The sequence below is a fragment of the Sugiyamaella lignohabitans genome, chromosome A, assembly GCF_001640025.1.
Source record: "Sugiyamaella lignohabitans strain CBS 10342 chromosome A, complete sequence".
In the NCBI taxonomy this organism is placed as follows: domain Eukaryota; kingdom Fungi; phylum Ascomycota; class Dipodascomycetes; order Dipodascales; family Trichomonascaceae; genus Sugiyamaella; species Sugiyamaella lignohabitans.
This window is the reverse complement of record NC_031672.1, coordinates 2045256-2057135: the sequence shown is the minus strand read 5'-3', so window position 1 is coordinate 2057135 and position 11880 is coordinate 2045256. Positions and strand designations below refer to the sequence as shown.

The 11880-nt window shown below is 44.5% G+C and overlaps 6 protein-coding genes and 1 non-coding gene across 7 annotated transcripts; 5 read left to right on the top strand and 2 right to left on the bottom strand.

Annotated features, from left to right (window-relative positions):
* Positions 1–13: 13 nt before the first annotated feature.
* Positions 14–1648, bottom strand: AWJ20_644 (uncharacterized protein; the record flags this gene model as incomplete). The annotated part of the gene is made up of 1 exon (XM_018882596.1): positions 14–1648. One exon carries the CDS (start codon positions 1646–1648, stop codon positions 14–16), a length of 1635 nt encoding a protein of 544 aa, XP_018734869.1.
* A 735-nt stretch (positions 1649–2383) lies between these two features.
* On the top strand, positions 2384–4585 carry MCM5 (MCM DNA helicase complex subunit MCM5; the record flags this gene model as incomplete). Its single annotated transcript, XM_018882595.1, has 1 exon — positions 2384–4585. One exon carries the CDS (start codon positions 2384–2386, stop codon positions 4583–4585), a length of 2202 nt encoding a protein of 733 aa, XP_018734868.1.
* Positions 4586–4910: 325 nt separating this feature from the next.
* Positions 4911–5459, top strand: SNF12 (Snf12p; the record flags this gene model as incomplete). The annotated part of the gene is made up of 1 exon (XM_018882594.1): positions 4911–5459. One exon carries the CDS (start codon positions 4911–4913, stop codon positions 5457–5459), a length of 549 nt encoding a protein of 182 aa, XP_018734867.1.
* Positions 5460–5637: 178 nt separating this feature from the next.
* Positions 5638–6441, top strand: SNF12 (Snf12p; the record flags this gene model as incomplete). The annotated part of the gene is made up of 1 exon (XM_018882593.1): positions 5638–6441. One exon carries the CDS (start codon positions 5638–5640, stop codon positions 6439–6441), a length of 804 nt encoding a protein of 267 aa, XP_018734866.1.
* A 740-nt stretch (positions 6442–7181) lies between these two features.
* On the top strand, positions 7182–7844 carry BET2 (Bet2p; the record flags this gene model as incomplete). The annotated part of the gene is made up of 1 exon (XM_018882592.1): positions 7182–7844. The coding sequence occupies one exon, from the start codon at positions 7182–7184 to the stop codon at positions 7842–7844; it is 663 nt and encodes a 220-aa protein (XP_018734865.1).
* A 217-nt stretch (positions 7845–8061) lies between these two features.
* Positions 8062–10080, bottom strand: DPB2 (Dpb2p; the record flags this gene model as incomplete). Its single annotated transcript, XM_018882590.1, has 1 exon — positions 8062–10080. One exon carries the CDS (start codon positions 10078–10080, stop codon positions 8062–8064), a length of 2019 nt encoding a protein of 672 aa, XP_018734864.1.
* A 1667-nt stretch (positions 10081–11747) lies between these two features.
* Positions 11748–11821, top strand: AWJ20_638 (the record flags this gene model as incomplete). The annotated part of the gene is made up of 1 exon: positions 11748–11821. It is a non-coding gene; the product is annotated as a tRNA-Asn (tRNA).
* Between the last annotated feature and the right edge of the window lie 59 nt (positions 11822–11880).

Genomic DNA, 11880 nt, shown 5'->3' with positions numbered 1-11880 from the left:
GTCTAATGGACTACTAGTGTTCACACAGTGAAAATGTATAATTGTATTGCAAGTAATTCTTGTTATTTGTTCCCCGTTCCGCCATCAAAGACTCTCTAATTGTCTTTGCTTCTTCGAGAGTAATCGGCACATCGAAATCTTGGTTCGCTCCCTTGGTTAAAGCAGTTACTTTTTCTCGGACTTCTTTGCTAACAAGATCCTGGTCATCCCACCATGTCTTCTGTTGAGGTGGCACATCTTTAGAAGACCAGATTGGCTCGTGCTTGCCTGTGGGGTCGCAGATAAAATAACAAAGAATCTTTCTAGACCCTGGCTTACTAGCATCTTTGAGTGAAAATGGTTGAACTTGGTGATGGAGGAAATTTGGAAATATAACCACTCTATCTTGTTGGCTCACAATATATCCCTGGTCGGTCATTAAAGAATCTTCTCGTTCCAATCCATATAGATCATGTACAGCCCATTCCTCATCTTGACCATAAGCTTCCAACTCGACCATCGGAGCAGAGAAGTTCAGTCGTGACTCTCCAATATTATCAGACTCATAATAGTAAATAACACTGGCAATAATCCTCTCAACATCACACCCTTCAACATGCCATGTGCCTCCTGGGTATTCTGGACGCTCGGGAGTCAATTCAATATTAGCCATTTTCACTATTACCTTGAGTTCTGGGAACTGGCTTTTCAAATCCAGCTCTACTCTTTCTGGGGGTCCTGGATATTCAAACGGTTCGAGTGGTCGCAGACGCTTTTGATGGTCGTATTCATATTTCTTCTCAAATGCATCCATAGCAACTTCCCATGAATCACTTCTAAGATCCATATCTTTCCAATCTTTTGTCATCACTTCATCGTACACCACTTCTCGATCAGCATATGGCATTTTAATAGCGCTCTCTCCGTCTTTGCCAAGAGACCGACCCAATGTTAGCTGTAATCCGTCAACCAAAGAATTGAAGATATTCTCAATATCTCCATACAATGCATTGTATTTAACAGGATGAAGACTGTTGATATACGAGTCAATCTTATAACTACTTCCTTTGCTATCCACCTTGAATACGCATGGCAGCCATTGATAACTAGAATCGAGAATTGAGTAATCACGCCATGAATGCTCCTTCTTCTTCTCTACTTCTTTCTTTTCGATAATAGCCGATTCTGTAGCTGTTCTTCCAAAAATCACTGGAAACAACGACGGGTGGACCAAGTCAATTACCTGTTCATTGGACGAAGGGTGATAGTCTGTCTCTTCATTATCTTCTAAAAACTTGGCATTTTTCACAAACGACCGTTTCAATTCGTCAGAAATGACGTTGTCGCCAGTAACAACGTGATCATTATATCCGAGACGGTACCTGAACTTGACTGCAGACTCTACAGAGTGAAAATACTCCAGTTCGTCAAACACGTACTTGATTATATCTTCGATATTGGTGGAGTTCTGGGCAGCCAGATCTCTCCGAATCTCGTCTTTCCACTTCGCAGAGATCTCAGGGTCTTTATATTTGGTATACCACGAGTCCTTCGAGCGAATGCTGAACGATATTTGTCTGATCTTCTTCTCGATCAAAGACACTGTGTGGGGAATCGCATAGTCTTTATAGAATTTAAACTGCCTATCATCGATCGATAACGACGCCATTGCTGCACACAGACCAATTCTCTATCTCGCCTGGTATTTCCACTCGATGAGAAACCGATTCCTGAACACTATTTATATCGTCTAGCATCGTCTCCTTCCAGGTGCTCGACTAACCTAGTTTACTGCAGGAACGTGATAGTGGGGAAGCACACTAGTCTTGGCAACGTGGCGGCGGTGAGTCACTGCCTCCGGCGGCTGGGGCCCCGCTGCTCCTCTCGCTTCGCTCGAGTCGATAACGTTGGGTCACCCAAGGTCATTTGAAGTCGTATTCTGGAGAAGGTGGTTTCTCTTACCATGTGACCTGGGCTGTGTAGTGATTGAGATTGGATAACCTGCTAAGGTACCAGAACAGCCTCGTGGCGAAGTCATACCCTCAGACTGCTCTGTAGCTCTTTGACGAACTTCTTTGACGAAGTTCGCGAACAATATCTCACCATTCCCAATCATATTGGGATCCCCGAAGCCCGACTCGAGCGAAGCGAGAGGAGCCGCGGGGTCTGGGGCGCAGCCCCAGCCGCCGGAGGCACGTCGCGACCCCATCGATCGACCGGCACCCCCCTTGATTAGGGCATTAATTAAGAGGTGCGTCGAGACGCGAAGCGAGGACGCGTTTTGCTGCAGGTTTTAATTTAAGAAGTGCGTTTATTCAGATTCTCTTCTGTTTGTTGATTACACTTGACATAGTAGCTAGTTTTTTAGAATTCGGTTTTTGGACGGTACTTCTCGTGGTTCAAAATGTCGTATGATCAGGCTCGTGTCTATTCCACGAGTGTTTACCCTCGTGAGGAGTCGGAGACTACTCCCCGTTTCGAGATCTTGAACCTGTTTAAACAGTTTATTCAAGAGTTTTGGATCGAGAACAGATATATCTATCGTCAGCAGTTGCGCGAGAATGTTCTTATTAGAAAGTATTCTCTTACTGTGGATGTTGGCCATGTATTGGCTTTTGATGAAGACCTCGGTCAGAAATTGACTGACGAGCCCGGTGAGATGCTTCCTATATTTGAGAACGCCGCTAGAGAGATTGCAAAGAGAATTGTGTATCCTTCGGAAGTGGCAGAGTCGGAAAATTCTGCTGATGAAAACAGACAGAACAGTTTGGCTTCTATCCCAATGTGTCAAATCATTCTCACGTCATCGTCGTCTCCTATTTCAATTCGAGATCTCAGTGCTAAGTACATTTCTAAACTGGTGAGGATTCCGGGTATTGTCATTGGAGCTTCTACACTATCATCAAAAGCCACACAGTTACAGCTTATTTGCAGGAATTGTCGTCATGTATACAGGATGGATGTCGGAGGCGGGTTCTCCGGTTTACAACTGCCGCGTAACTGTCTTGGTCCGGCTCCCCCTGGTGGTGAGCCCAAGACATGTCCTATGGACCCTTATGTGATTGTCCATGACAGATCTACTTTTATCGACCAACAAGTTCTTAAACTACAGGAGGCTCCTGATATGGTTCCAGTAGGAGAAATGCCTCGTCACATTCTGTTGTCGGCTGACAGATATCTCACCAACAGAATCATCCCGGGTACCAGGTGCACTATCAACGGTATCTACTCTATCTATCAGAATAAGGTCAAAGGACAGAGTGCAGTGGCCATCAGAAATCCATATGTGCGTGTAGTTGGCATTCAAACCGACTTGGAACGTGATATTGATCATAGTAGTTCTGTGTTCACTGAGGAGGAAGAAGAGGAATTTCTGGCCCTGTCCAGAACTCCAGACTTGTATGAGAAGTTTTCTCAGAGTATCGCACCGTCTATTTATGGATCCACTGATATTAAAAAGGCTATTACTTGTCTGCTGATGGGTGGTTCGCGGAAGTTCTTGCCTGATGGTATGAGACTTCGTGGTGATATTAATGTGTTGTTGCTCGGTGATCCAGGTACAGCCAAATCACAGCTTTTAAAATTCGTCGAAAAAGTGTCTCCAATCGCAATTTATACATCCGGTAAAGGATCTTCTGCGGCCGGTTTGACTGCCTCTGTTCAGAGAGAAAGTTCGTCTCGGGAGTTTTATCTGGAAGGAGGTGCCATGGTACTGGCTGATGGAGGTGTTGTTTGTATTGATGAGTTCGACAAGATGAGAGATGAAGACAGAGTAGCTATCCATGAAGCCATGGAACAACAAACGATTTCCATTGCCAAGGCCGGTATTACCACGATTCTCAACTCCAGAACAAGTGTGCTAGCAGCAGCCAATCCTGTATTTGGCCGCTATGATGACATGAAGAGTCCGGGTGAGAACATCGATTTCCAAACAACCATTTTGTCTCGTTTCGATATGATTTTTATTGTCAAGGACGATCATGATCAAGCGAGGGATAGAACCATTGCCAAGCACGTTCTTGAGACACATATCAACGGAAACTCTGCTGCTGTCGAGGTAGAGGGTGAGATTCCTATTGACAAAATGAAGAGATATATTTCATACTGCCGAACCAAATGTGCACCACGACTCTCACCTGAGGCTTCTGAGAAGCTGGCCAGTCATTTTGTTGGTATCCGAAAGCAGGTTCACCAGAAGGAAGTGCAAGTTAATGAGAGGTCTTCGGTTCCTATTACAGTTCGTCAATTGGAAGCTGTTATCCGTATTACAGAGTCAATTGCCAAATTACATCTGTCACCAGTAGCTAATGAACAACACGTTGACGAGGCTATCAGACTGTTCTATGCCTCCACTATGGATGCTGTTGGACAAGACGGAGAAAGCAGACAAGACCTCATCCAAGAAGTAGCCAAGATCGAAGAAGAACTCAAGCGTCGTCTACCTGTTGGCTGGAGCACTTCGTACCAGACTCTTCTTCGAGAGTTTGTCAACGGTCCTAAAAACTACCAGAAGTATGCTCTCGACCGTGCTCTCGACGTTCTCGAACGCCGCGACACTATTCAATTCCGTCACCAGCGAAGTAATATTCTCCGGGTTGGTGTTTAATTTATACTGTTCTCTATAATGTACTTAATGAATGGCTTCACGAAATAACTGTTGGCGGCTGTGAGACTTGTGTGGATTTGGGCCTGCCTCCGGCGGCTGGGGCTGTGCCCCAGACCCCACTGCTCCTCTCGCTTCGCTCGAGTCGTTACGTACGGAATCCTCGCAAGAATGGAGAAATTAGACAACCAGGGCTAATAGAGACCGTCAGGGTTCATGATCACGTGAGTGTTTGCCCTAACCCATTTAAACATTCCTAGATTGAAAACACACTTCACGAACTCTGTTTCGGTGCATATTGACATTTTCATTCTGATAGAAATAAGCCATGTCTTATCGGGGTAAACAGCAACCTGGAAGAGGAGGTCCTCCACCTCCTGGAATGGGTATTCCTCCTCAACAAGTAGCAGTGCCACCACCAGGTGGATTTAATGCTGGTGTACCAGTTCCTCCTGGACCTGCTGTCGACCAACATTATCTTCGCAAACCAACAGACCTTAATTTGCCAGACAAGATTGAGAACGTGATTCCCGAGGCAAAATTGTATACTGATTTACAGGATGCCGAGCGTCGTTTGGATGCTACTATCAGTCGAAAAAAGATGGACCTGCAAGACACGATCGCAAGAAGCATCATGAAAACCAAGACGTTACGCGTATTTATTTCTAGCTCGGTCTCTGACCAGCCATGGCAAACTGTTCCTCAATTGAACGAAAACTCTTTTGATTTCATGGACTCTCAAAATACTCCTCTATGGAATTTACGTATTGAAGGACGGCTAGTAGACGATGTAAGTTACTCTACCCATGCTCGTGAGGTTAGGCATGATATGATATTCACAGTATCCTCACTGAGCTTTTTCTATCTTGGCTTTTGATATTTTTCTTGCTAATTGTTTTACACTTGCACTTACTATTACTTTGTTCTTGTTAGAAAACTTTCATAAAGGTGCATTTTTTGAGGTGGAATGGGAATTGATACTAACAGTTTAGACACCTGCTGACGACCCAGCCAGGAAAAAATTCAACTCGTTCTTCACCAGTATTATCGTTGAAATGGAGTGTGCTGACGACCCAGATGTGGTTATCGAGAATAATATCGTTGAATGGCACGAACCAGCTCCTGCTGCTGCTGCGGCTGCTGCTCAGAGTATTGAATTCGATGTATTGGATATTCGAAGAAAGGGTGACAGAAATGTCAATGCTAAGATTACTATGCAGTTGAAAGAGTATCCAGATACCTTCAAACTTTCGCCACAGTTATCCAAGATATTAGCTATCAAGGAAGAAACAAAAGCTGGTGTAGTAGTCGCTCTGTGGCATTATATCAAATTCCATAAACTACAAGATAACGACGAAAAGCGACTTATCAAGTGCGATGCTGCTTTAAAAGAGCTCTTTGGCCGTGACATGATTCTGTTCCCTCACATAATGGATCTTCTTACACCTCACTTGAGTCCTAGAGACCCAATTGTGATCAACTACGTAGTAAGAGTAGACAGGGACCAGCCAGTTGGTGAGACTGCCTATGATATCGAGATCGAAGTTGATGATCCAGTACGAGCAGAGCTGACAAAAACTCTTGAAACTTGGTATAACGACCAACCACAAATCCTCGATATCGATAACCACATCGCTCTGGCGGTTCAGGCTCTCAACACTTCGCGACTTAAACGCGACTTCTTTTCCCAATTGGCACAGGAACCTTCCGAGTTCATTAAGAAGTGGATTGCTTCTCAAGCTCGCGACCTCAAGATAATCACCAGTGACAAAGGTTTCAACGAAGAAGAAGCCCGACACTCGTCCTTCTACACTGATGAGCTTGTTAGCCAGAACATCCACCTCCTGCTCAACAAATAATAATGGGAACTTTCTTGGTATTGTGGCGGTATCACTGTACAAATATATTTATCTAGAACGCGTTGAAACCGGTCCTGCCTCCGGCGGCTAGGGCTCTGCCCCAGACGCCGTAGCTCCTGCTTCGCAGGAGATTGCCGAGACTGCTGGTGAACGGTGGCAGGTGATCGCACGGCTGCTCACATCAGGGGAAGTACTTCGTGATCTCAATATAGGTTTCTTTACTATCTTATACAAATACCAATAACAATTACAAGAAATCCATTGCTGTTTGGAAATTGGGTGCTAACAATTTACAGCTGGCAGTCGGTATCTGACTATTGATATTTTACATTTGGTTTATTTTTGGTCAAGTTTTGTCTGCATTGATCTCGTCACTAGATACTCGTAATCGTGGCCTGGCATCCGAACCGTGTGAATAAATAGTGATAAATAGTTGTTCTTCATACACTATGGCTTCTGAGACACAGCTCTCTTTTCAGCGTGAGAAACACATTGACTATATCAAGTCGCTGGACACTAAACACGATGAGCTGCAATACTGGTACAGTGAACATCTTCGCATAAGTGGACTCTACTGGGGCCTGACTGCTCTAGATATGATGGATTCCCTGGATACACTACCTAGAGATGAAGTAATAAGCTTCGTTAAGAAGTGCCAGCATAAAAATGGTGGGTTTGGTGCTCACCCGAACCACGACCCACATATCCTATATACTCTATCAGCAATTCAGATCCTGCTGATGGAAGATGCATTAGACGAAATCGATGCTGATAAGACCGCTCAGTACGTTCTGTCGCTTCAGAAAGCTGGTGGCGAAGTAATGGGTGATGAGTATGGCGAAATTGATACTAGATTTATATACATTGCAGCCCAATGTCTGTCAATTCTAGGGAAACTGGACAAATTCAACACTGACGGGGCTGTGGACTTTATTCGACGATGCCAGAACTTTGACGGTGGTTTTGGTCTTGTACCTGGAGCCGAGAGTCATGCTGGTCAGATATTCACTGCCATTGCGGCTCTAGATATTCTCGGACGTCTTGATATTGTCAATGTCGACCTTGTCTCGTGGTGGCTCTGTGAACGTCAGCTTCCCTCCGGTGGTCTGAACGGACGGCCTGAAAAACTCCCTGACGTATGCTACAGCTGGTGGGTACTCTCTGCACTCTCAATATTAAACAGACTAGACTGGATAGATGGCAGCAAACTACGACAATTCATCTTAGAAGCCCAAGACCTCGAGACGGGAGGCATAGCTGACCGCAAGGGCGACATGCCCGACGTCTTTCACACAATTTTCGGCATCGCAGGACTCAGTCTCCTTGGCTATGAGAACCTCAAAAAAATCAACCCCACCTACTGTCTGACCCAGCGTGTCGTTGACAAGATCAGAAAGAACTAGCTTATTTATAGACTTACTCGTGGAGACGGGGCATTCGCCTCCGGCGGCTGGGGCTCCGCCCCAGACCCCGTAGCTCCTGCTTCGCAGGAGATGACTGGGAACGTATACGAGCCGACTCGAGCATAGCGAGAGGAGCAGCGGGGTCTGGGGCGGAGCAGCGGGGTCTGGGGCGGAGCCCCAGCCGCCGGAGGCATTGCGAGGAGTCTGTGACTGTGAATTAAATATACAGGAACTTCTGCTCGGACATGCCGGTGCTGGGTGTGTATTCGATCCAGCAGATTTTGTTGCCTTGGATAAACGGTCCGGGGTTGACGACGTGGCATCCCTCGTATGTGGCTCTGAATGGCGGTGTCGAGGAGTCCGCGAGGATCATGACGGAAGGCAGTGGTGTGAGTGAGAGCGAGTGGTCGTAGTTCCAGGATACGGGCCGCAGAGAGAGCGGGAATGGTGATAGGTGACCCTGGTCAAGTATTGTTTTCACAACTTGTCTGGCTTCGGCTGTATCTGGGGGAATGTATGCTTTGGTTGTGGGTTTGATTACTTTAGACGAATCGTTAATCAGTCTATCGAGAGCTCGCTGTTGAGACAATGCTTCCTCTGAATCTGAATCTTCTTCATGTTGGAAAAGATCCATGTCTGGGTCCTGTTTTATATCAATATCCATAGCACCATTTTGCGAAGACCCGTTTGTAGCACCGTTTTCATGCGTCTGATTGGGGAACAGGATGGAGTTACGACGGAACCTCGATCCGAGCTCGTCTCGCATAATAACTATCTCTTGAGAGAGATATGTCATGCGACAGGGATTACTGGCGAAAGATGCATCTGGCGATATACGTTTGATTCTGTTGGTAAATAAACTCGGTAGAGGCTGTAAAGGAAACAGTGGAGTAGCTCCAGATGAGAATGTCGATGCCCAGGCGTCATTATCCCCTGGTACAAATACAAGTTTACATTCGACAGCAATCTTCGGATGTTCTCTTAATAGTTGGGCAAGAAAGTCAAACGATTCTTTGTAATTTGTCGAGTTTCCATTAGCTTGGAAGGGGCTCGATTTGAAACTTCCTGGAAAGATTATCGAAATTGGTAATTGTGCCCGTTCTAGTGCATCTACTTCCTGCTGTAACTGGTTGAATAGTTTCCGTAATGCGTCTATATATTTCAGCTGATCCAAAAATATATCCATTCCCAGGATCACGATTTTATGATTCAGGTGTTGTCTTTCTTGGAGAAGAAGTTGCTTTTCTAGTGTGTTGTCTATTCGCTCCACACGTCGTACTATACCTCCATTTTGCAGCGCAGTATGAACACCCAAAAAGTCGATATTTCCATATGCTACTTTAGTTGCTTCTCGTCTTTCAGCAGGAGGTGGGCCTAATGATCCTACCAAGAACTTCTCATTAAAATACACTCCATCACACAGCACAAACTGTCCTGGAGTGTAATATAATCCGTCTGCAGGAACTGTTTGTGATATATCCAGCTGCACCTTTCCTGATAGATCTTGTATCCATAATTCACCATCTGGTCCTTTGAAGATGAATCCAAATAATAAGAATTGGCTATTATTTCGTCCTAACATGTTGTGAATGAAGGTGATAGAATAAAACTTTGATCCTGCCATGCTCACTGTATTATTCATACTGGCACCAAATGATGGTGTTTGGAATGCTTCATTACGGAGGATTCTATTATAGATGAGATTGTACCTTAAAGTGAACACAGATGCCTGGTCTTTGGCAGGGGCTAACAGAGTTGGTTTGGCTTTTGGGGCATCGAAGTTTTTCTTTATAGGGTCATATGAATAAAATGGTTGACTTTGTGCATTAACCACTTGAAAATAGTCTTTCCAATACTGGCTAGAAGGTTTATCTCTAACTCCCGTATCCGCCAAAGTTTGCGTTCTATCTGCGAGAGCGGGTGACGAGTCTTTACTAACATCTTCAGCTGCCTTGATAGAATTGACAATGTCACGAATGATCTCTTTCAAGGGAGCACCTTCTATAAATAAACCTCTATCTTCATCTTTCCAACGTCGAGAAATCTCATCCAGGAACTTTTCAGCTTTTGATCCACGCCAGTCAACCCCGAACGTATGGCCCAGAAACTCGGTCAGAACGTCTAAACCTGATGATTTCAGATTAAGTCCATGCTTTTTTGATAGTATTCTATAAGCCACAGGCCTCACTTGTGAAGGAGTCAGCTGTATTGGCAGCACAGCCGGTTTCGACATCATTGATCCGATCGAAAACCCACAATCGACCTGCTGATTCACGTAAATATACACACCGACGCGTCCTGCAGGTTTTAATTAGTGAGCCGTTCCTTCACGCGTTTTATCTTAACATGTTAGCCGTTCCTATTAATTTAAAATCTGGGGTAATTCTGCCAGACAAATACTAATAAACCAGGCTTCTTGTCCTATCCGTTTCTATATTTTACTGAATTTTTTGAAGAGTAAATCTCAGCTTTTTTTACCCCATTCTCTCACTTGAATTACTTTACTACGAATGGACGAATAAATCTTGTTTAAAGTCCTATACTATACGTAATTAATACTATTCATGCCGACCACGCTACTAAACCCGCTATCACAAGTCTGGACTCTGGCTTCGGGGGCTGGGTCTCCACCCCAGACCGCGCTGCGCTCGAGTCGCTACGTCTTGGTCGGGTCCAGAGAAACCTCTATCTAACCAACCTGTCTTCTCAGCAGACCCCATCGTAAGACTCTCAGTCTAAAATTGAATAAATGCGACAAATAAAATGAAAATATATAAAAGAAGGGAGAATTAACGAATGATAACGAAAAACCATGAGAAAATTTCTTCTCTTAATATCTCCATCCCGAAAAATGAAGAAAAAAGTGAATTGCATTCGTAATAATAATAATAATAATAATATAATAATAATAATCAATATTAAAGTCCTAACACAATTATACAACAACATTAAAATATTACTATACTCTCATATGATAGTAGGACTATTCTACTCTTGGCCCCCTACGGGCTATACCTTCGTGTTGGTTTCAACATGTGCGCTAGATAGGCCGGATTCCCCAGAACCTCCCTTTCCGAGCAGTGGAAAACCTGAACACCTTTGAGTAACCTTAGTATTTACTCCAGTGGTCAGGGGAAACCGCTGCTAGCTAATTCTCCTCAGAGAACGTGCTATCTTAGCTTAAAAGTGACGGATTCGCCTTAAGGAAGGAGGCGACCGCTTTGAGACCCTTTCGGGTATCAAGAAGAGATGGTAGATCCAGTTCACGGGATGCGTCGCGGAGGATCGGTCGATGTTGTTCAGTAAGTGGACAGTCTCGGAGGATATGCTCCACCGTTTCTTCAACTCCACATCGGCAATCATATCTACGATTACTGATTCGAAATCTCTGAAAGAACGAGCCCATTGCACCCATACCCGTTCTTAACTGAACCAACTTGCTTAGTTCTCCTCGCGGACTTTCATAAAGAAAAGGTCGCAGTGCATTCGCGTGCTTTGTAGAGTAGAGCCGGGGAGCTGTGAAGGACCGGTAAAAAGCTCCTTTCGGCGACTGAGTGTACTCTATCTCCCATTTTTGGTAGCATTGTGATCTAATTTCCTTGCGTATAGATTTCTTCTGGCTGCTTGCCTTAGATATGGCTTCACTGTCTCTGGAAGCCCAGGGGGGTTTCCAAAGTAATTGCATTCGTAAGTAACACGTGCATAGAGCTTAAACAGAGACCATATACCACATCTTCGTGATTTACAACGAAACTAATAGCAATGATAAAAAGCTCACAGACTGAATTAGCGCTATGATCTAAAAAATAAGTTTAAATTATCAAAAAGATTAGCATGGGTCCAAGAAGCAGAATTTCAATTAAATCTCCTGATATACTATCAATAACTTAACCTCCCAATAATGACTTCGTGGCCAAGCTGGTTAAGGCGTGCGACTGTTAATCGCAAGATCGAGAGTTCAATCCTCTCCGAGGTCGATCTTTTTGCTGCATTATTATGCTCTTGCAATAAGTACCGCTTATTATCTTATAAAGAT